Below are 21,742 nucleotides of genomic sequence, written 5' to 3' on the forward strand. Positions count from 1 at the left end.
AGCATTTGCTGGGAGTCTCCAATGGAAGATCTGGCTTTCCATAGGCTCTAAATGAAATCACAGAGGCAGTGGTATTTTCCCCACTTCTGCATGTGTTCACTTCCAAGAAAAAACAGTGGAAATGAGCCCCCTAATACTTCCCCCTTGCCCATAGCACAGCTTCCCCCATGTTTCTTCATGATATGAGCCTGAAAGCAGAACCCCACTCAGGGTAACTCCTAGAGAAAAGGACTGCTCCCCCAGGATGCTGTCTACAGTAATTTTTAAAATATATAATATATTTAATGTTTCAGGTTAAATTAACCAAATCAAATTCAAATCATATCGATTGAGCAGAACTAAATTGTTTCAAAAACCATATCAATTGAGCAGGCAGAACTCAATTGTTCTAAACACCATGTATAGCACTACAACTGGTGAGCAGCCTCCATCCCAGACCTATCACCCTGGGACTTCAGATACTCCTAAATCCATTGGCAGGCAACCTACATGCAGACCCAAGCACAGAGGTTTTGGGATTCAGATGGCCCCAGATATTGCAGACAAGCATCCTCCATCCCAGACTCTTTAGTCCAGGACTTCAGATATTCCCTACACAATCTTAGCCTCCGAGTAATCTTTTTTTATTAATATATTTCATGTTCCAAGTCAAATCAGCCAAATTAGTTCCAAATCACATTGATTGAGCAGAACTCAATTGTTCCAAAAAACAGATTGATTGAGCAGGCAGAACTCAATTGTTCTTAACACCACATATGGCACTACAACTGGTGAGCATCCTCCCTCCCCAGCTCTCACCTTGAGACTTCAGATACGCCCAGCTCCACTGGCAGGTATCCTATGTGCAGATCCAAGCCCAGAGGTCTATTTTTTTTTTTTTTGTGAAAATTTTTCGTATTCCAGGTCAAATTAGTCATAACAGTTCCAAATCCTTTTGACTGAACAAAGCTCAATCACTCAAACATTGTATGTGGCACTACAACTGGTAAGTATCCTGCACTCTAGACTTTTCAGCCTGTGGCTTCACATAGTCTCAAATCCATTGCCAGGCATCCTACGTGCAGGCTCAAGCCAGGAGGCCTGGGGTTTGGATGCCCCCAAGGCTCACTTGCCCTTAGCCAACAGCCACAGGACCAAGCTAACGAGGAGTCCCCCATTTCCATAAAGTAAGTGTGTAGCCAAAATCCTCCGACTGGAAGCTAGCCACTGGGAAGCTAATTACAAGATTCTCCTAGGGTGTCCTGTCTGCAGTACATTGCACACGGGTGCACCCTCCACTACACAGTGCCATTCAAATCCATCTCAGTCTGTGCAACAGACTTTGATTTTAGACCACAAGAGGCCAAGAAGCAAGAAGCCAAAAGACCGAGAAGTATTTTTTTTTAATTAATATATTTAGTGTTCCAGATCAAATCAGCCAAATCAGCTCCAAATGATATTGATTAAGCAGAACTCAATCGTTCCAAAAACCATTTTGATTGAGCAGGCAGAACCCAGTCGTTCTAAACACCACGTATGGTGCTACAGCTGGCGAGCATCCTGCATCTGAAGCTCTCACCCTGAGACTTCAGATACTCCCAAATCCATTGGCAGGTATCCTATGTGCCAGCCTAAGCCCAGAGATCTTGGGATTTGCATGCCCCCATACCTGATCTGAGCCAAAAGGCTGAGAAGTAGGTTGGTTTTTTTAAGGAAAATTTTTTGTGTCCCAGGACAAATTAGCCAGATCAGGTCCAAATCCATTTGAAACATTCAAGAGCAGTATGTGGGGCTCTTGAATGATTCAAACCCCAGCCTAGGGTTTCAGATACTTCAAAATCCTTTGGCAGGCATCCTACATGCAGGCCCAAGCCCAGAGATTTGGGGTTCAGATGTCCCTGCGTTTTGCTTGCCCTTAGCCATATGACCACACAAGCAAGCTAGGAACTGAGAAGTAATTCTCCTGAAGGGGCCTGTTCTTTCTGGGGAATCAGGACTGGGCTGCAGAGAGCAAGGCAAGCTGGGCTTTTCAGCTTGATCCTTCCCGCTCAGGTGAGATCCAGCAGGTACAGCTGCAAGGAATGTGTGCAACCTGACATGGGGAGCAATGGGGGTTTAACTCCAACTCCTGATCTGCTGTGGGGGCAGGATCAGTCCCCTCACAAAAACCTGCCTGCCTTTGCATGATACTAGTTGCTTTTTTGTTTGTTTGCCATGGCCTCTGAGTGTCTCTCCCTGCTCTGTTCGCCTGCTGTGGACGCAGGAAGCCTGGCCGATATGTGGCCATTGCAGGCAGAGCTGTGCTCTCTCTCTCTCTCCCTTTAAGAGCTCCGTGCGGGGCTTTCATTGGCTGTAGCTATGCAGGCCTTTCTCTGCCTGCTTGCATGCCCCGCCTGCCTCTGTTGCTGTGCGGAGTACAGCCCAGTATCATCATGGATGAGAGGCCAGCAGCAACAGATGCTGCTCTCCTGGACTTGCCTTTGTGAGGTTGGGCCAGAGTCACACTGGAGGGGGGTGGGGAAAGCCCCCTGGGAGCAGCAGCCATTGCCCTCCTTTGAAAGACCTAAGCCACCCAGCCTCCTCCTCTCCTAGCAAGGGAGCGTGGGCTGGCTGAGCTTTGGCTGGTGCTCTGAATACAGGCAGCCCTTGTGTCTCAGCTATGTCAAACCAGGAAAACAGCTGTGGGATGGACAGAGAGGAGAAAAGCCCCCTGTGTGATTGCAGAAAGGAAAGTCCCCTAGGCACAGCGGCGGCAGCAGCGGCAGTGGAGAGAGCCAGATGTAGCCAGGAGATTGTCTGGAGGAATGTCATCCTGATGACCCTGCTTCACATCGGAGCTGCCTACTCCCTCTGCCTCATCCCCAAGGCCCAGCTACTTACACTGATTTGGGGTGAGTCTCCTCCACTGCTGGAGGTGTCTGTTATTTTGTTACTGCCATGCAAAGAGATGCCTCTTTGTCATGGGGGAAGAGGGAGGACGGGAGGGGGCGTGTTGCATGTTTCTGGTGTCCAAACCTGGAGTAATAAGTGCTGCATTTCTCAAAGCAAAGGGCAGGTGGAAGGGGGCAAGGCCCCACATCAGCCTCTGGTATCCCCCTCCATTGTGCTGATAATCCAGGACTGGGCCAGGGCTTTGGAGAAAGTGTTCCTAGCTTTCCCTGCTGCGTGTCACTATCCCCAGGGCAGGAGGCAGGTAAAATGTTCCGTGTTTCCTCATGAGGATTGAAATTGCTCCAATGGTTTGGGGAGGGGAAAATAAAAATGGTCCAGAACTGTCTCCTCTTTGGATGGAGGAGATCAGCTGCATGCTTGTGAGTCCCTTCCTACAGGAGGTCACCTGGGCTAGCTGTCCTTGCCCACCTTCTAGCACTAGGCAGCTCAAGCTCCCTTCTGAACCCTGCACCTTACAATGGACCAGGGTAGGGGGCTGGAGCCATGCTAAGGGTCTGTTCCTATCTGCGTGAGCACCTTGCATTGCAGTCCCTGGATGCTGAAGGCTCTCAGAACCTTGCAGAGTGCCAGGCTAAAATGCCTTCTAATTTAGTTTCATGCCTGAACCACAATCAAGGCTGTTGCTACTTCTTTCTCTGGGGAATCCCTGCTTCTCCCACCCGAGCCTGGCCCCTGTGCCAGCCACACCTCCTTTCAAGTGTTCATTCTCACTGGCTGGCATGTCCCTGAGTCACTAGCCGAGAGCCCCTCTGTTACTGTGCTGGGAATGCACCACTGTGCCTCCAGTCCCACTTCCAGCTGTGTGCTCGGAGCACTTGCCCATGGGATCAGGACACCAGCTTATCCTGTGTTGCTTTGTTCTGGTTTGGTTTCCTGTGCTCCCATGGGCATAACAGTCTTTAGTGACTCTAGTTGGCACTTTCCCACCCTGGGCTGCTGAAGCGAAGGCACCAGAGCCTCATACATGAGTGTTGGACCCTGGGGAATTGGGATGGGGGAGAGCTGGGCTTGTTCAGAAATCCTGGAGCAGGCAGAAGCACAGCCCCCTGAGACTTGTCATGGCCCAGCTAGCTCCCCCCTGCAGCACTGAGTTCTCCTGCTGGACAGATGCTGGGAAAGTGGAGAGGTACTCGCAGGCCCTTGCTGTTTGGTTTTGGGGACTGAAGTGGTTGTGGCTGGTTTGCCTCCCAGCAGGTATGCAGGAAACAGCATCACTGGGGTCTGTGCACTGCTCAGCACTTCCCTGTGCTCAGGCAGCTCCTGTCACTTTGTTCCCTCATGTAACTCTTTTCTTTGCACTCCCATGCAAGTGTCTCCAGGCACTCAGCAGAGTCCTGCATTTGAGCAGAGGGCTGGCCAAGATGCCCCTTGAGGTCCATTTTGACGCCATTGCTCTAGGTGTTACTCAGGCATGACATCTAAGGAAAACCAAGGGACAAGAAAGCTGAACAGCAAAGAGCGTAAGTGGCAGTGAGGACAAGAACTCCAGCCCCTCAGCTCCCCAGTGCCTAGTTCTGATCCTTCCACCTCAGTGGAAGCATTTTTATCCCCTGAAAAATGCCTGTGTGGAAAGAGGAGGGGCTCAGGAGGGCAAAAATATGGCAGCAGCATGGGAAAGGCTGTACATTGGCAGAAGATGCCTACCCTCCTGGGTTCCATCTTTGCTCATAAGAGCGGTGGCAGATTGGAAGAGCCCTCAGACTTGCCAACAAAAAGGCAGGACAGAAATTAAAAACAAGTGTGGCATCAGTTTGGTTCAGCCTCTGATGTGGCATTTAGGGATGTAAGGAGCCTGTCTTTACCTTGCAAGGAGGTGCAGCAGGGGAGGTCGGTCCAGTGGTCCTTTTTGTCTCTAGCTGCTAAGATCCTGGCCAAAATCATCTTATGAAAGAGGTGAAGCAACAGGTTGCATACACAGCCTCTAGTGAGCTTCTTGTGAGCTCTTGGGCTGTGGTGATATGGACCACAAGAAAGCCTCAGCTTAATATACCATGCAGGGTCTAGTCCTTTCCAAAGATCTTGGCATCCCCAAACACCAGCTTCAATAGAGAACAGAGTGTATGGGGGGCAGGGGGAGGTTTTGTCTGCTTCTATCCTGTTGGGTGGTTGTGTTCATCTAAATCATTTCTACTTCAAATCAAACCCATACCTGAAAGTGCACAGACTGGGGTCTTAATCAGCAGGGGTGTTGCTTTAAAGGCTTTGCAACAAAGATACCTTAATACCTTTTATTTTTAATAATACATGTATGTGCATGCACACACGCATGGAATAGAGGGAGCCTGTCCCCCAAGAACATTGGTGAGGAGACACTCTGTTGCATTGGGTATTGAGATGTATTTAGTTTTCTAGCTGAAGGAGTTTTCAGGCAGGTTATTAATGTAATCTTTTAAAATTTCTTAGGACCCACAATAGACTTAGACTGCCTTTGACTTGCATTTGCAATGTCTATGCTGATTCAGCACCACGTCTGTGGCACTGATTTCAATTAATCATTTGTACCCCTGGCTTTCAGCCCCTGCCTTCCTTTCCAGTGATTCCAAAGGGGTTAGTTACATTATTTCTCCCTCTGCAGCCTGTCCAAACTCTCTCTCCTTGGGCACCATCAAGGATAGTGCCACTTGCTCTGTCTCTGGATATGTTTAGGATGTACTAAATCTAAACTGAGAGCCCAGGCTGATGCCCTGGTGTCAGCTGCAGAAATAGATCAGACTCTTCCATGAAACAGCTAGAGCTCCCCAAGCAGAAATGCTGTCTCCAGTGAGTCCCTTTGCTCATTCCAATCGGCTGTTTCGGAGTTGCATGTTTCTAAGAACCAGCTACTGAGAGTTCAAAAGGTAGACAAATCTGTTCTAATTGGTCACAGATCTCCTGTTCTTTTGTTTTTCTGACAATATGATTGTACTTCAGACGACATTAGTCATATCATTTCTAGTATTTCAGTTGCTCTAGAAACAGATTAAGGCAACTCTTTCTTTTAAAAAAAAATTCTTCTTTTCTTTCTCACTTTTCTTAAAGTGAAAGCTATAATGACTGAAACAGCTGATCCTTGTATTAATCCTTGTAGAAGGCATGTTTGTTTTTGCTTTCTGACTCTTTGCTGGTCTCTAGACAACTACCATTTTCTATTTTGGGAGTGTTTAGGAATCCACCCTCTGCTGTATCTCTCGGGGAATGCTATACAAGTCTGAAGTAGCAAAGATCAGAAATCAAGCAAGAGTTGTAGGAGTTCAGCAGTGGGACAGGCACCACTCTGCTCTCTGACCTGAGATGACTTATAGCTGACCATGAGAATGTAAGACCAAAGGTTTGGCTTAGGAAGGAGACCACTGCCTTCATATACAGGTTTCCCTTGTTTTATGGTGTACATGCATTTCTGGAAAACAGCGCATAACTCGAATTTGCGTAAAGGGAACCCACTTTACATTGTAACAAATAGGGATGCATTCTAAGACCTTGACTGTACTGAACCCCAGACCCATTTCTACCATTTTTACAAGACAATTTTGGTACTCCCCAACAAAAGACAGTACACACAAGCACAAGGCAGTGGTGAATGTTACCATAAAGGGGATGGCAACTGCAGAACCATGTGTTGCAGACAATGAGTGAGGAGCATAGATCTATACAAGAGACTATATTTTGGTGCGTGTCACTCCCACAATGCACTGAACAAAGCATCTGACTGCAGGCTTCCACCACACCAATCGCATAAAAGTGAATGTATCTTGCATATAATGGATTTTTGGTATAAAAAGGGTCATCACATAAGAGCGAATTTGCACATACAAAACCTGCATACAGTGAGGAAAACTTGTAGTTCCTCAAGATGGCCATGTCTGGTGAGGCATGGTGCTCAAAGGAAATAGTATAGGTAAGCAAAATACCATATGCATTCAACAATTCGTTGTGTCTGTCAGGGACCATCTGATTGTGTGGGTTTACTGCTGCCCTCTGCTGGATAGTGTTTGGACATATTCTGGGGCATGGGTGTGCGTGGATGTGTATATGTGTGTGTACATAGCTATGTCCATGCCACCTATGAGCTGCTCCTAGTTGCTAAGCCATGAAGCCTGCCTTGTCATTAGGGTGGCCATCATAGAGGATAGTCCGGTTGTCCTCTGTCCTCTATTGATATGAAACCAGACGCCTTTATGTCCTCTATTTTTCCCTTGAAGAGAAGCAGAAAACTGGAATGTCTTTTAAGATGACCACCCTACCTGTCAGGCATGCTTGAAAAGGAGGCAATGTGTCTACTTGAGTGTCCTCCACTGCCCTTAGTTTCTCTTTTGAGAGCACAGGGCTGGGCACATGCTCAGCCCATCTCTAAGGAGCCTACATCACCTCATTTCTGGGATGTGGTCTACAGGGAACAAGATGGACTGAGTGTGCCTGGAGGTCCTGCAGACATGCCTTGTGAAGCTGTATGGTCTTCTACTGGCTGACTACTGGGATAAGTCCTTAGCATTGATAGCTCGTTGAAGCTGTCTTTTAGCACAAAGGCTCCAAGGCCTTATTTTGAACAAGAGGAGGAAAAAACACTCACCAGTCTATAGGCTGAGCCACTGTGCAGAAAGGAACGCAAGATTCATGGGGCCAGAAACAGCACCAGAGATACTTAGCTACACTTTTAAGAAAAGCCTTCTAATCTTTTCCCTACATTAGGTAATAAGCCAAAAAAGGAGCACAAATTCATTCTCTCTCTTTTCTGGCCATGCCATCTTTATGGCTTTCGTGTTCTGTGGCTTATGCTTGGTGGATACAGGTGTCTGAGTCAGCCCTGTGCTCTCCTCTGGAAGGAAGTTTTGAAATTGTTAGGCTAGGACTTGCAGGACTTGGGTTCAGGTATCTGTTCTGCCACAGATGTCTGGTGTGACCTTGAGCAAGTCAGAGCCCCTCCTTGGCTGTGTTGTGGTAGCAGAGTACTCAGTCTCAGTGCTGCGGCAGGATGTCCTGCCCATCTGTTTTTGCCCCTAGGGAGGACATCTCAAGGGTGCTGTAATCACTTGCCCTTGAGCTTGCTAGAAACCTAGCTCCCAAGCATGCCAAGGGTGCCTCCAGGCTATTCTCAAGGCCTTGATTGTGCCAGTGATATAAATGGATCTGGAGTGGGTGGGCAGAGCATATTTTTGGGGAAGTGACTGAGCTGTCCAATGCAATGGTGTAGCCAGACTTCGTCTCACATCCCCATCTGCAAACAGAGGGAAAATAGAACTTCCTACCTCCTAGGCGTACAAGGATAGTAAATAAATGAAATACCATGTACTCAGCTATCACAGTATTATGGGCTATGTAGGTACAAGTAGTATTAATAACAGTGTAAACATTAGCTGGCACATGTAAGTGATTTCACATCTCAAAGAACTGGTTGCAGCCTTCACATCCTTTTACTCCAGTGCCAGGTTTGATGGCATTTATGATTCTGTTCTCCTGTAGGGGTGTGCCCAAGCAACTCATGTCCTAGGGTGGCCAAACTGCTAAGATGAAAGCCCAGGGTACCTGCACATGAAGGGCTGTGGGAAGAAGATTTTAGTTGGGTGATAGAAAGGTGCTGATGTCTGGGTGGTCTGAAGCCTTCCTTTGGTCCTCCTTCTCCCATATTCCAACCAGCAGCTCCATCCAGTGTAGATGCATTTTGGATTCTGTCTGAATCTGAAGTGGATGCGCTTGTATCATGGCTCTACAGAAGGGCAATTTGTAGCTCACAGACCTGCACAAAGCAGAACAGAGCTAAGAAGTTCTGTCTTCAACAGGAAAGGGGTTCTCAGTGAATTAACACATGTAAGGAGAGAAAGAATATTCAAGAGTAGACAGAAGCACTTGGAAAGACTTTGCAATTGGCCCTTTATCCTCAGGGGAATGTCTTTGGCAGTGGTCTGAATTATGAATGAAGAACAAAGAAAATATAAATATAGGCATTCTTTGACTTACAACATTTTGAGTTACAATGTTTATAAATTGACACTGTTTCAACTTGACAATGCCAGTTTTGACTTACAATGCTTGATCCGATGCAATGCCATGCCAGCGAACAAGTTCGCTGCGTTGCTCATCTCCCTGGAAAACATCTGCCCAAACTTCCTTGGACACTTTGTTTAAGAAAGCAGACAAGACTCCAGAAAAGCCTGCAGCCAAGATTCCTGAGAAGACTTCAGCCAAGAACCCTTCAAAAAGTCCAGCAAAGTCACCTCAAAGAAGTCCTTCTAAATCAGTACGATTGCTATTTACAATATACATACATTAATGTAGCTATATTTCTCATCTATAATTGACTAAGTACAAAATTCTGAGGTATTTTTGGTGAAAATAGAGTATCAGGCCTTGGTTCAGGAACCAATCCCCCATTTATAACATTGTTTCTTATGAGAAAATTGGTTCTGAGTTACAGCATTTCGACATAAGACACGGTTTTCAGAAACCAATTGTGTCATAAGTCTGAGGACTGCCTGTACATGCATCAACTTTAGGGCTTGGGCTTGATCTTCCCTTCCCCAAAGACTTACCCTGTAAATAGAGGCATGAGGTGACAGGTGGGCGTAGAACACAGTAGGGAGAAGGGAAAGAAGGCAACAGGGGAAATCATGGGAACATCAGTTTGCACACATTAACTGAATAAACAATATAGAGGAACATGAGATAAGCAGACCTTGTGTTGGATGGCTATGGTGGCCATGTATGTTCCAATAGCAAATAGCAGTGAGAGTGCAACTAGAGAGTTGAAGGTGAGTAGAGCATATGGAACAATAAAGCTCTTCTAAAATATATCAGCAGAAAATGTATTTTGTGTAAAAGAGAAGCAAAGAGATTCTGGGCAGTGCTGGTCAAATGTGCTGTATTCAGGTGGTGAGAGGATGGTGGAACAGGACACTCAGCTCCTACCATTGGACAGTGTGGATATGGCATGTTTCCTGCAGATGGTTGGATGAATCTGAACCCAGTTGCCCAAGCTTTAGGACAGCTGAGATCTGAATCTGAATGTAAATCTTGCCATTCATAGGTAATTTGGAACCACTTAGGTCCACTCTTTCTAATGGCCTGTTTTCCTCTTGGTGACGAAAGCTTACAGCCATCTTGGGACTTTGATGTGGGCCCAAAGAAAGGATGATCTGGCAGCTGGTATCCAGGATAGAGTGGGGTTTTGTTCCTTAACTCTGCCACAGACTTCTCCTGTGACCTGAGGCAAGTTAGTTAGGCTGGAGTTTCTAAAACTCCTGGACAGGTGCCAAAACAAGCAGCCAGATCTGTGATAGAAGCTCAGTTCCTTGGAAAATGTAGCACTTGGTTTCTCTGTGGCTCCATTCCCCATGATACAGAGGACATCATGACCAATTGTGCAATGTAGCACCAGGTTTGCATCACTACTGATGTTAGAGGGTGTTCTCATAAAAGGAGTTTCCCTTCACTCAAACCATTCTCTCCTTTATTTTTTCCCAGAAATGCCCAAATGCAACCAATCTGAGGCAGTGGCTCCTCCCCCCCTCCTTCTCCCCCCCCCCAGCCTAGGTTTTCCTCTACCAATCTCCTCCCACTCCCAATTAACAAAACCAGCCATTCTAGCCAAAAGGAGCCCTTGGCTGGACTCATTTCCATTGGTAATACTGTATATTGAAATTTGTCCAGCTGTAGATAATAGACAATAGAAAAGTCAAGCCAAGCAAAAACTCAGAGCCAGTTGTTTATTCAGGATCACCTAGACTCCCCTTCTGCCACCGCCTCTTGGCAAGAAGGTAGAGAGATGCATTATTGCTTTTAAACCATGGTTGTTGGGGATGCAAAAGGGCTGCCTGAGTTGATCTATTTGACTCAACCAGAATTTCAGCTAGGGCCCTGGGAGTGCTGGAGTCAGTGCTGTTTACATGGGACACAGATCCTTCCCCCATGTTTGAGCTGCTTCTGGTTTAGGAAAACTCCACCTTCTCCCCAAACTTCCCCCTCCATCTTCCCTCTATTTTGGTTTAGGTTTGAATCTGACCCAAGCAAAACACAAATGGAAACCTCCCAAGATGCTCTCTGGCCTCTGCAAGAGCTTAGGGACATTGATGTTCTTGTCAGTTTCACTTGCTGATGGTAGCAATTGACCAGTTTTGTTGAGTAGCAATAGGGGGCAGCTGGGGTTCCCTGTCTAGGACTGGCCAGCAGGACTGAAGGCTGGATTCTGTCTGAACTCTGCTTTGGGTTGAGTGAAAGCCCCACAAATATGAGCTGTTTGGATCATGGAGCTCTGCTATCCAATGCAGAAGTTGCTGGGGATTATGACTAATGTGCAGAGGCTTCTTATGCTCTCTTGCCCCCCTGCCAGGGCCAGCCAACCTGGGACCCCATCACAGAGGACAGGTAGGAAGCAGCTCATTCTCCTTCACCTTGGTGCCTTACTATTTCATCTGATTATCTGATAGCTACAGCACTAGAGGATTCCTAGGCCCTACTGACTTATTAAAGTGTGTGCTATGAGAGTACCCAGAGGTCCTGGCAGGATCCTCGCTGTGACTGAAAATGCATAAAGCACATAGGAACAGGTGGTCCCTGTCCCAAGGAGCGTGCAAGATGAGTTTTCCCTTTTGTGTTGGCTCTGACTGTGGGGTTATTTTGTCTACCTCTTGGTGTCCAGTGAGACTGTACCCAGAAGTGAGGCGGAAGGAGTAGAGATCTGTTTGATGCATGGGGATTAATGCCCATCGCTCCTGCATGTGTGAATTAGCATGGCTAGGAGGGAATAATAATAGTAGTTGTAAAAGCAGATTTGGGTGCAATGGGAGCTTCACTTTGCCAGAAGCAGCAGCTTGGGACCTAGAAACAGGGCACCCATTGAAGGAAATAAAGTGGTGTGCTGTTTGCTGTTCTTTCTGCTTACTGAAATTATGACTATAATTCCTCTTGCAGCCTGACTGAACTGTGCACTGGATGTAGCCATGATTCTGTTTTCTCTACATTGCAAAAGCCATGCTTCCCACGAGCATTAGAAAGCTCGTCTTCCAACTTACTTCTCTGTCATAGTAATAGGTGGAAAACAGTGATCCTATCTCTTAACATGAGCTTGAACTCTGCACTGTTCCAGTTTGTGTGCTGTCATCTTTTAACTGACAGACCTCTTTGTGATCTGAGTCTTACTAAGTGCTCCTTGCTTTTTTATATATATTTTCTTCCTGTGATTGGTAAGAAGCTCAGTTTCCTTTTTTTAAATAGTCTGTTTCTTACCTTCACAGTTGTGGGGAAATGGGCAAACATGTGATCCAAAGATATTTCATCCTAAAGGAGAAAAAAAACCTACAGGGAAAATAGGGAACTGCAATTTTATTACTAGTATTTTTAGCTTTTTTTTGGCCTAGCTCAAGATTTTTGAAGGGTTGGGATTGGCCATATGAAAATTTTCACAGCCCTAGATTTCTTATAATTAAGAATGAATCATATAGAAAGCAGGATCATAGCTGCATAGACAGGGTCAAATGGTGGGGGTGGGGGTGGCGGGGCGGCACTGGTGCACTTGATTAATTATAACCTGATCCCTTCTAAATTCTTATTCAACAGGTGTTAACAACCATCTCTTCTTTTTAATTGTCTTGATGTTTCACCAGTCAGGCTAGCCTTTGTACTGCAATTCTGCTGTCTGTTAGCGGCTCCTGGTAATGAAGCTCCTATTTCACAGTCCTGTGGACTAGATAAACTCATTCCAATTTAGATATATTTGTTTTTGCTTCAATACAGCTCTAGGCCCCCAGCATATTAGTAAAGCTCTAGTTTATTTTTAACTGGAAAAAATAATGTATTTTATTTGTTGATGCCCCTCATTATCAGCGCCCTGTTTTTCAAAATTATAAAGCCACCCATGTGCACAGATCACAAGAAATTAGCAATGAACTGGGCTGCAGTTCCAGTCATTGTTTCCATTGTTGGATTGTATTCAAATAATTCCCTTGCTATTATCATGCCTGTGTGGGAGGGGAGGTTTGCTTTTGTTTTGAACAATATTTAAGAGACATTTTAGTGCTCTTGAAAGTGACAGATTGATGCTATTTGCTCTAAGGAGGCCTGGTGCCAAGCTTCCCTATGCAGCTTATCCAGCGCACTTGAAACGCTGGCTGTCTGCAAGCACAGACTGACGGATGAGTGTGCCCAGCTGCATCTGAGCCAAAACCCAAGATCCAGCCACCCGCAAGCTCTGAGAAAGTTCAGGTCTGCATACAAGCTCTGTGGCTTGCATCTGTATGTGAAACAGATTAAAATGACTGCAGTGTCAGTAGGTGTATTACAATATCAGTTCGAGGCTGCAACCAAGATCAGCTCCATGCAGACTGGTACTCACACAGGCAGTCTTTTCGAACAAGTTTTGCTGGGCCCACAAAATTCCTTTGCAATACTGTACATTCTTGAGTGCCATCTACTGGCATCTGAGTTGTTACCTGGTATTTACATAAATGACAGCTCTTGTTTTTAAGGTGCTTCTGTAACATTAGACATCATATGTACCTGTTGTAAGAAACAGTCCCTGCCCTCAAACAGTTTCTAATCTGTCTGGATAAGCCAGACCAAAGAAAAGGAGAAAGGGAGTGCTATTGTTTTACAGACATGGATACAAGGGACAGTGAGAAGAGCTGACTTGTGCAAAGTTGTGCTCATGCAGCCTGTGCCAGAACCAAAAGGAGAGCCCAGATTTCCTAAACCCAAGCCAACTGCCTTCACCCCAAGGCTGTCCTCCCTGTCTAAAGTATAATGGCAATTTAATAGGCCCTTACTAAGTCCTCCCCCTTTCCTTGCCTTTGCCATCACTGTAGAAGAATCCTCCATTCCACTGGGAGGAAGTGATTCAGGGGATCACTGCACAGGATTTCGAGTTTCAGGTATGCTCTGGGTAGGAGAGAGGTGGACAAATGCTTTTCCCCTCTGTTAGCACTTTCAGGGCGTATCCGTGGCTTTCCGTAAAACTCTCCAAGCATACATTTCTGAACACTACAATGGAAGCGTGTCTTGCTCTCCCTGCATGTCTTCTGCTGTCTGCCAAATCCTGGAAGTGGGGTGTGGTTGCTCCGCAGCAAAATATTCTGAGTGGGTTTATAGCACATAACAAGGCCAGGCTTACTACTAGGTTAACCTTCAGCTACATGAGGATCTTAGCAACTGCCACTGCCTTAGTCCCAGGCAAACGAGAGCTCAGCAGAGAAATAAGTGAAAATCTGAAGATTTCAGGGGCCAGGTTCATCCCCTGTCATAAGCAGGCACAACCACAGTTCTGTTTATGGTCTCAGGACTAGAACTACTTGGGATCTCCCAGCCAGGTATACTTCAGAGAGCTGTATCTCAGGTTGTTATACACACATACACCCTCCTTGCTCTTGCTCTCACTGTAGACAATAGCAAAACTTCTATCATCTTCAACAGGAGATGTTGAATCTCAGTCATGTAGTTCATAGCTTTAACATAAGCCCCATGAATACAGCAAGGACAAAACAGAACCCTAAAGCTAGGGGTGGAATTATCTGTGGCTGTAGATCACCTAGACCACTGATCCCCAAACTTGTTCCACAATGGAAATGCCTTCTCCCATCCATCCAGAATCTAGCTGCCAAGCAGCTTCTCCATACCGCAGTACAGGGAGACAGAAGCAGTGCTAGGTTTTAAATCCCCAGCTTTCTCTATGCCTTTTTGTTAACATTGTGATTGCAGGGCAGAGGCTGGGGAACCTGTTCCCTGCTCAGCTCTGTGAGTGTGGAGGCGGGAGGGGAAGAAGCTTCCCAGCCCCCACCAGCAGGGAGCTCCCAGCACCACCTCTGTGACTGCAGGGCTGGTGCTGGGAGATCATTATCTCCCAGCCTGAGTTCCACGGTTGCAGGGTTCAGGCTGGGAGACCGCAGCATGGAGCTGGCACTGGAAGATAAGAATCTCCCAGCCCCCTGCTCCTGGATCAAGATAGTGAAGTGGGGACTGGGAGATAAGGATCTCCTAGCCCCCACTCCCTGATTGTCAGAGCCAGGGCCTGCTGGGGCAGGGAGACCTGGGCTCTGGTGGTACAGCCTGCCCTGACAGCAGGTGGCTCCTGGGAGCAGGGACCACTCTCCTGCCCCCTGGTGGATGGCTGAACGTGAGCCAGTTTGCTCCCAATCAGGCATCTACATGAGCACTACTGCACTCTTACTAATTGAAAGTAAGTTTACTACTTGCATTTGCAGCAAATGTATTCATGATTAGCGGGGTTTACTGCACAGTAAGTATGTGCAATTGTAGACACATATGCTTACTGCACAGTAAACTATGCCACTGCATAGTAAAGTGTCTCATGTAGATGTGCCCACTGAGAACTTGACAAAGCCAGGATGGATAGGAAAGAGTACCATGTTTCTATGGAAGCTGGTGTCAAGAAGTATTATGTTTTGGTTTTCCAAGGCAAGCTCCTTGTGCAATACTGGAGGGAGTCTAGAATAAGGGTCACTTTCCATTCACTCTCTGGCCTCACAGATATTGCCTGTAGATGGAATGGGAATGGGAAGGAGTCAGTAAGCAAGGAAGCTTTATTTAAATGGACTGACCAGTTGGCTAGTCCGTGCTGCCTACTGCTACATGAGATTTCTGGCTTTGAGTCCTGTTGTTGCTTCCAAATGTACTTCTTGAACTTCCTCCTTTGCCTCTAATACTGTGTTCTAAGGGGGAGGTCTTGAAAATTCCATTTAGAATCATAGCGGGGACCTGAGAGCACTTTCCTGGCTTGTGCTGTGTATGTCCCTCAGACAGCCATGATGCTATCACTGCATTAGTTATACTACCCATGGAGAGTTACTCAAGGGTACTAGACATTTAGGAAGAGGCATTGAGTTACTGAGGCTTTAACAGCCAAAGTTAATTATCACTAAGTGAAGAATTTGCTCCCTTCTGCTCTAAACCATGAGGTTTTCCATTAAGAATCAATCAGTCCTCCATCTGCTGTCAGCAGGGATTAGGACTAGCCAGGTCAGCAGGTGCAGAGTGTCATCTGTGCCCAGAGCTATTTTACATGGATTCCGTTTGGGAATGTGTAGCTGTTGCCTATTATGAAGCTAGATAAAGGGGAGACATTTTTGACAAAGGAAGGATGGCTTTAGAGTTAAAGCACTGGGTTTGAATTTGGAAGACTTGAATTCAATTGGCTCTGATACAGACCCCTTATGTGCCAGAAGACGAATCTTTTAAATTGCTTTGTCCTTCTGTAAGTATTTTTTAATATATATTTTTGCTGCTAAATATGATTGAAATGCTCTGGTATGCTTTTTCCCAAGCCTAATTCGGTGCCCATCAAAGTAAATGGAACAAAAACTTGAGTGTTAGAAGTAAGCAAGTGCCCTGGTGCTTGAGGACCTGAGCTGCTCATAGAATGCCATTGCCTTTGCTTGGCTTTGGATCAGACCCTTGCTGGACAGGGGTAGAATTAAGTCTGGTTGGGTTGGCTTAGACTGGCTAGGGCCTTTTAACACTTAAGTTAAACTACACCCGCTTGTTCAATCTGCAGACAAAGTATCCCTCTTGCCTTTGGGAAGAGACTGAATCCTTAATCCCCCAGTGCAATTTGCATGGATTGGCCATTGTAGCTACCTAAGGGTCAGGTTGAGGTCAGGATGTAACCTGTGACTACATCAGCTGGAAGGTGAGTTCTCTACAGATCTGTGCTGTAGACTTAACTCAAGTGCTTGCTGTGGTGGCTTTTTCCAGCTGGCATTTATGTTGAAAACAAGAGTTTCTCAGCTCTCTGAACTCTTAGCTAACTTGCATGTGTTTACTCAGTGCAATTTACCTCCAGTCCCTTTTGCTACTTGGTTAGCCCTGTGTGAAAGACTGCAGCTTCTGCTGTGTATAATGCCGCAAGTTTGGACATAAGGGTCTGGGACAGAAGTTTCACAGATGGTTTGACACAGATCAGTTAAGTCTGGTACTGCATTCAACCAGGCTTATCTGAAAACAATTTCAGCCATTTTGAAACTGGTTTATGTGCACTGAACTTCTGTTCTGTTATAGGTTTAAATCAGTTTATGATCACTTAAAATGGTTTATGTGCAACTTCTGTCCCTAGGAGGAAAAGACAAGATGGCAAGAGAGCTGGGAGAGCCTATTTGCTTAAGAAGTTTCCCTAACCCTGCACTGATCTGCATGAAACCTTCTCAGTGCTGCCTGCAGAACTGTTTGACTTGTTTCAGAGGGAAGCTATGTGACTGGCAGGTATATAAAACAGAAGCAAACAAAAATGTTAATTAAAGAGGGCTCAGATTGCTGAGAGACAGCAGAGAAGGAAGACTGGCCAGTATTACACCCTGGCTTCTGCTCACCCGGAATATACAGCCTACGTGAAGCCTGTGGATAGGTGGAGTGCTGGGGGTATTGCCAGGGGAACATGCTAAGCAGTCCTTTGGCTGCCATAGGGTGGCTTCTGTAAGCCTGGGCAGCTTCTGGGGCTGCTCTGATTTACACCTGGGGCCACACTGAATTCAAGCAGCCCAGTGGCAGTGTAAGGTCAACTCCATGTCCCACCAGCCCCAGCCTGAGGCTTTGGTGCTGCACATGCCAAGGGATACAGCACAAAATGTAGCCCCTTGTGTGTCTTTTTTTTTGTAAGCAGAGATGAATTGCCAAGGCCTGACCTACTCGCTCCCTTGCTTTTAAGAGTTTGTAAACTAGATGGTAGGTAACTATGTTGCTTAGCAACCATATTTTTTTAGTGGAGACAGTGAGTTTGTCTGCAATAGGTGGAAAGGATGAAAGGACTGAGTGGCCCTTGGCAAGTTAATAATGATCGCAGACCAACATCTGTATGTCCCTGTTAGTTTTATGCCATAATACTATTAAAGTAATACTCAGTTATGCAGAGCTTCATGTTGAGCAGTGCTCTGCTCAGACTTATTCCAAAGTGTCCCCTGATGGCAGAGACATGTGGTTTGGGATGACCTGAAAAGGATTTTGCCCCATAATCCCAGTCTAATCTCAGGCCTTTTTTCAGGGCTCTGTACCTGATATATGATATTATTTTACATTTTAATTGGTAAATATCAATTTTTGATCAGGTCCTAACTCATTAGCTGGTTAATTCATTGCTAACTACTTTTAATTGTGTAAAAAGTGGCTTTGAAAAAAGAACCAGATGCTGGGAATAAGAAACAGGGAACTGTTTGGGATTAGCCCAACGTCAGAAGGGGAATCTATGGTGAGCTGGGATTGAATGTGTGTCTCTGGAGCAGCGTCTAATACCTGAACCACAGCACTATCTTTTCTTCTTCCTATCTTTGAAAAGTGCCAATATCAGTATCTAGGCCACCCATTTGTTGGCACTTAAAGCACTTGTAAACCACCAGTGTTTCAGCACAGGGCATGGGCTGAGGGCAATGCAAAGGCTGCTTAGAAAGCAGCTGCTCAAACCTGCTTCCTCTATGCTGTCAGTTTCGATGAAGTGCAGTGTTCTTGGGCTCAGAGATGCTAAGAAATAGTCTTAGAAACTTCTGAGCAGTTTGAGTATCATCAGCTCTTTTCTTTTCAGCACTTTAGAAGAAATTCTAGTTGCCAGTGATGTTTAACTTTAAAGGTAAGTGCATGAGGATTCTTGTGCCTCTGTCCCCACCTTCCAAAAAGCCTTTACTATATCACTCACTAGCATAACTAGAGGGGGGAGGGGTTTGACCTGGACATCAGCCCTGGGCATCAACTTGAGTAGGGCAGTGCAAACATAGTAGCCCCTACCATTGCTGTCCCAGTGGCCACCAGCAGCTCAACCGTGTGTCCCACTGACCTGGGTGCAGAACTTCCCAGTTATACCTCTGATGTCACTCGAAGCACATGGGCCATTTTATTGCAGTCAGGTACCAGGTGTAACAGTGGAGCATCACCATGGTCTTTGGTGGAATTAGTCTGGATTTTCAATGGAGCACCTGGAATCAGAATCTGCCCTATTTGGAAAATGATAATTGTGTAATGATATTGTCCTTTCCTGGGGACAGTGTTGTGAGTTGTTTTCTAACCTATCTTGTGAAGCGCCAGCATTTTTTACAACTGGGCTTTTCAAAGGGGCCTGAGGGAGTTAGACACCCAGCTCCCATGAAAGTCCCTCATATACTTCAGGGACAGAAGTGAGTTGTCCTAGGTCTTGGATTTGGTGTCAGTGAAAGGACCCCTTTGGCAGGGAAGGCAGAAGAAAGCTTTCCCCTGGAGTTATTCTTCCAGTTCTTGGAGTCTTCTTTCCATGTGGGGAAGGAGTCTTGGCCAGGAGATGCTAAAAATATTTTCTGTCATTGTGATTTTTCCCTGTTTGGGCTTCATTGATGTTGTGTCCTGTCTAGTTTTCAGCTTGAATATTTCACTGCCCTTGCAAACAAGGATGCACTTTTTATGTACACACAGCTGAAAGGCCTGGATCTATGGGCTATCCCTTGAAGCATATGTAGGTATGTGTGTATATGCTAGTGTGCAACTGGGGGTGGGTGGTTAGAACTGCTGGATTTCATCTAACCAGTGGCTGCGGGGTCAGGAATGTTGTTTGGCTGCTTCTCTTTGGGATTCTTTCCATGATGGTTGGGAGGCAAGGGGAAGAAGAACTACCTTAGAGTCCTCTTCTATGTGGCTCTGAAGCTCCGTTTCCCATCTTGCTTTGCTGTGCTGCATCTTACCTCTCACACAAATCAATTTAGAGCAGCTCAAAGGGCATTTTTTATTTCATTTTAGATTAAATCCATCTCAGTCTGAGAGTTCATGCACTTGGTCTTAAAAAAAGCACATTTCTTCTTTCGAGAAACTGAATGCACTTGAGAGTCAATGCCTCTGGGATGGCTGCTAGAGGTCCACAAAACTTTTTTTGGCTCTCAGTTATTAGATTGCATCCAGGCCAAAGTCATATTGATATCTGTGCTTGCTATTGTTGATGGTCAGCTGTGGGACAGGTTGGTTCTTACAGCCTATTCTCATACATCCTATGAATACTCACATAATTAGTAGTAATTTGATACTGTTCTCCACAGTCGTGACAGTAAACTAAACGAGACTCTGACAGTAAGCCATCCCCTAAAGTGCTACCTCTGGATCATAGAGTCAAGCTTATTGGCAGGACAGTGTAGGGAAGGTTGAACTGTTGTTACCTGTCGTGTAGGTGCACTGTTGTTAGGTGTCAATCTCCAGGGTTGGCCGTACACAATGATTTTAAAGGGAAAAATTTGCTGCAGTGGGCTGGGCTGCTGGTTGGGGCATTAGGGATCTGTGAGCTGTGTCTTGGTTGGTCTACTCATTCCGTGTGTGACTGTGACCTGTATACTTTGGCTGGGGTTTTCAGAACTGATCACTGTCTGCCTAACAGTGTTGAAGTCAATGGTGTATTTCAGCCTGATGTCTGTGGGAGCATAGTTGCACAAGCACTCAACATTCGCTTAACTTTGCTCCCAGTCAAATTGACTATGAAAGTTCTCTACTAACTTCAGTAGGAACAGTATTATGCCAGTGATTAATACTTTTGAAAAACTTCTTTCTGCCCCTCTCTGGGCCAGATAGATCAGCATATTTCAGGTGCCTTAAAATCTCAAAAGACATAGTGGGGAGGAGCGGCTCAGGGGAAAGAACAAGCCAGTTTGGAATCTTGTCCTTGAGGGAGCTGCAGTGTACACTACTATTTAATTTAATAAATAAATAAAACCTTCTTACAGAATCATCTGTTCATGTTAAATGTTCACCTCTGAGAAGCTGTTTTCTTCCTAAATAAATCACTTTTCCTGCAGTTCTTTTAGCTTGACACAAAACCTGAGGACATTACAGATCAGATTATCAAAATGTAATAGTGAGGAATTTGTATCCAGCTGCAGGAAGGGAGACAAAATGTTGCTGAGTGAATCCACAAAAACCTAAACACCCACCTAATCATACCCAACCGAAAAGAAATACATTCAGCTACTACATCTCACTCCGCCATTTACATATGTACGTACCCAGCTTTCTCATAAATACAATTATAAAGCCCAGTGGCCAGGGCACTCACATGTGAGTGGGAAGACTGGGGTTTCAAGCCCTGCTCTTAGGGCTGTTCTAAATGTCTAACTAAGATGAGGGAGCTAAGCAGTACAACACTTCACTGGAGGAAGGAAGTTCCTGTCACAGCAAGTTTTTAAGAGCAAGTTAGATAAACATTTGTTTGGAATGGGTCAGCCATGGGCAATCTTGTCTTGAGTAAGGCTTGGACTAGGTCAGTGGGGGTCAACCTCTTTGGCAGGCATACCACAAATTAGCTCCACACCCTCCCTGAGTGCCACCCCAATCCCATTCCCCTGTTTCATCTGCTGCTCTGCTGTCTGCTCCCAGCCCTGTGCTCCCTGTCTGATCTGGTGCTCTGCTCTTTGCATCTTTTCCTATGTTTCCTGCTTGATCTATTACTTTCTCTGCCCTATGTACCATGGTGTGCTCTGCCCCTCCCTGATCTTCTGCATGCCACACACAGAGGCTGCCCATGCCACTTTTGACACCTGTGCAACTGGTTGGCCTTCCAGGATCTCCTGGGGTCTCTTCCAACCCCATTTTTCTACAGTTCTAAATCTGAGGATGAAAGGTGGTATTCTGGATCAGCACAACTCTCTTGGCATGTTTTATCATACTGAGGCTCACTCAAGCTGTATCTGCAGGTTTCATCTACACTGCCTTGGAAAACATCCTTTCTTATTAGAGACCTGTGTGAATTGCTATTGTGTCTGTCCAACAAAACCACATCAAACATCATTACTTTTTTCCTGTAGAACACAAGTAAATTAGTGTTCAGCCAGCCTGTTGTTTAAAAAGTTACAGATAATGTAGGTTTCATCCTTATAGGTGAAGCATAGACACTGTTTTCATTTTTCTT

The 21,742-nt window shown here is 45.8% G+C and overlaps 1 protein-coding gene across 1 annotated transcript in view; it reads left to right on the top strand.

Moving 5' to 3' along the window:
• The first annotated feature begins 2,383 nt into the window (after positions 1-2,383).
• The window catches only part of SCD5 (stearoyl-CoA desaturase 5), an 89,651-nt gene continuing 70,292 nt past the window's right edge, over positions 2,384-21,742 (top strand). The window contains exon 1 of the mRNA XM_019553311.1: positions 2,384-2,870. Coding sequence (XP_019408856.1) covers positions 2,639-2,870 — 232 coding nt within the window. The 5' untranslated portion in view covers positions 2,384-2,638. The remainder of the gene's footprint in view (positions 2,871-21,742) is intronic.

Source organism: Crocodylus porosus, unplaced genomic scaffold (assembly GCF_001723895.1).
Source record: "Crocodylus porosus isolate Cpor-Errol unplaced genomic scaffold, CroPor_comp1, whole genome shotgun sequence".
Classification (NCBI taxonomy): Eukaryota; Metazoa; Chordata; order Crocodylia; family Crocodylidae; genus Crocodylus; species Crocodylus porosus.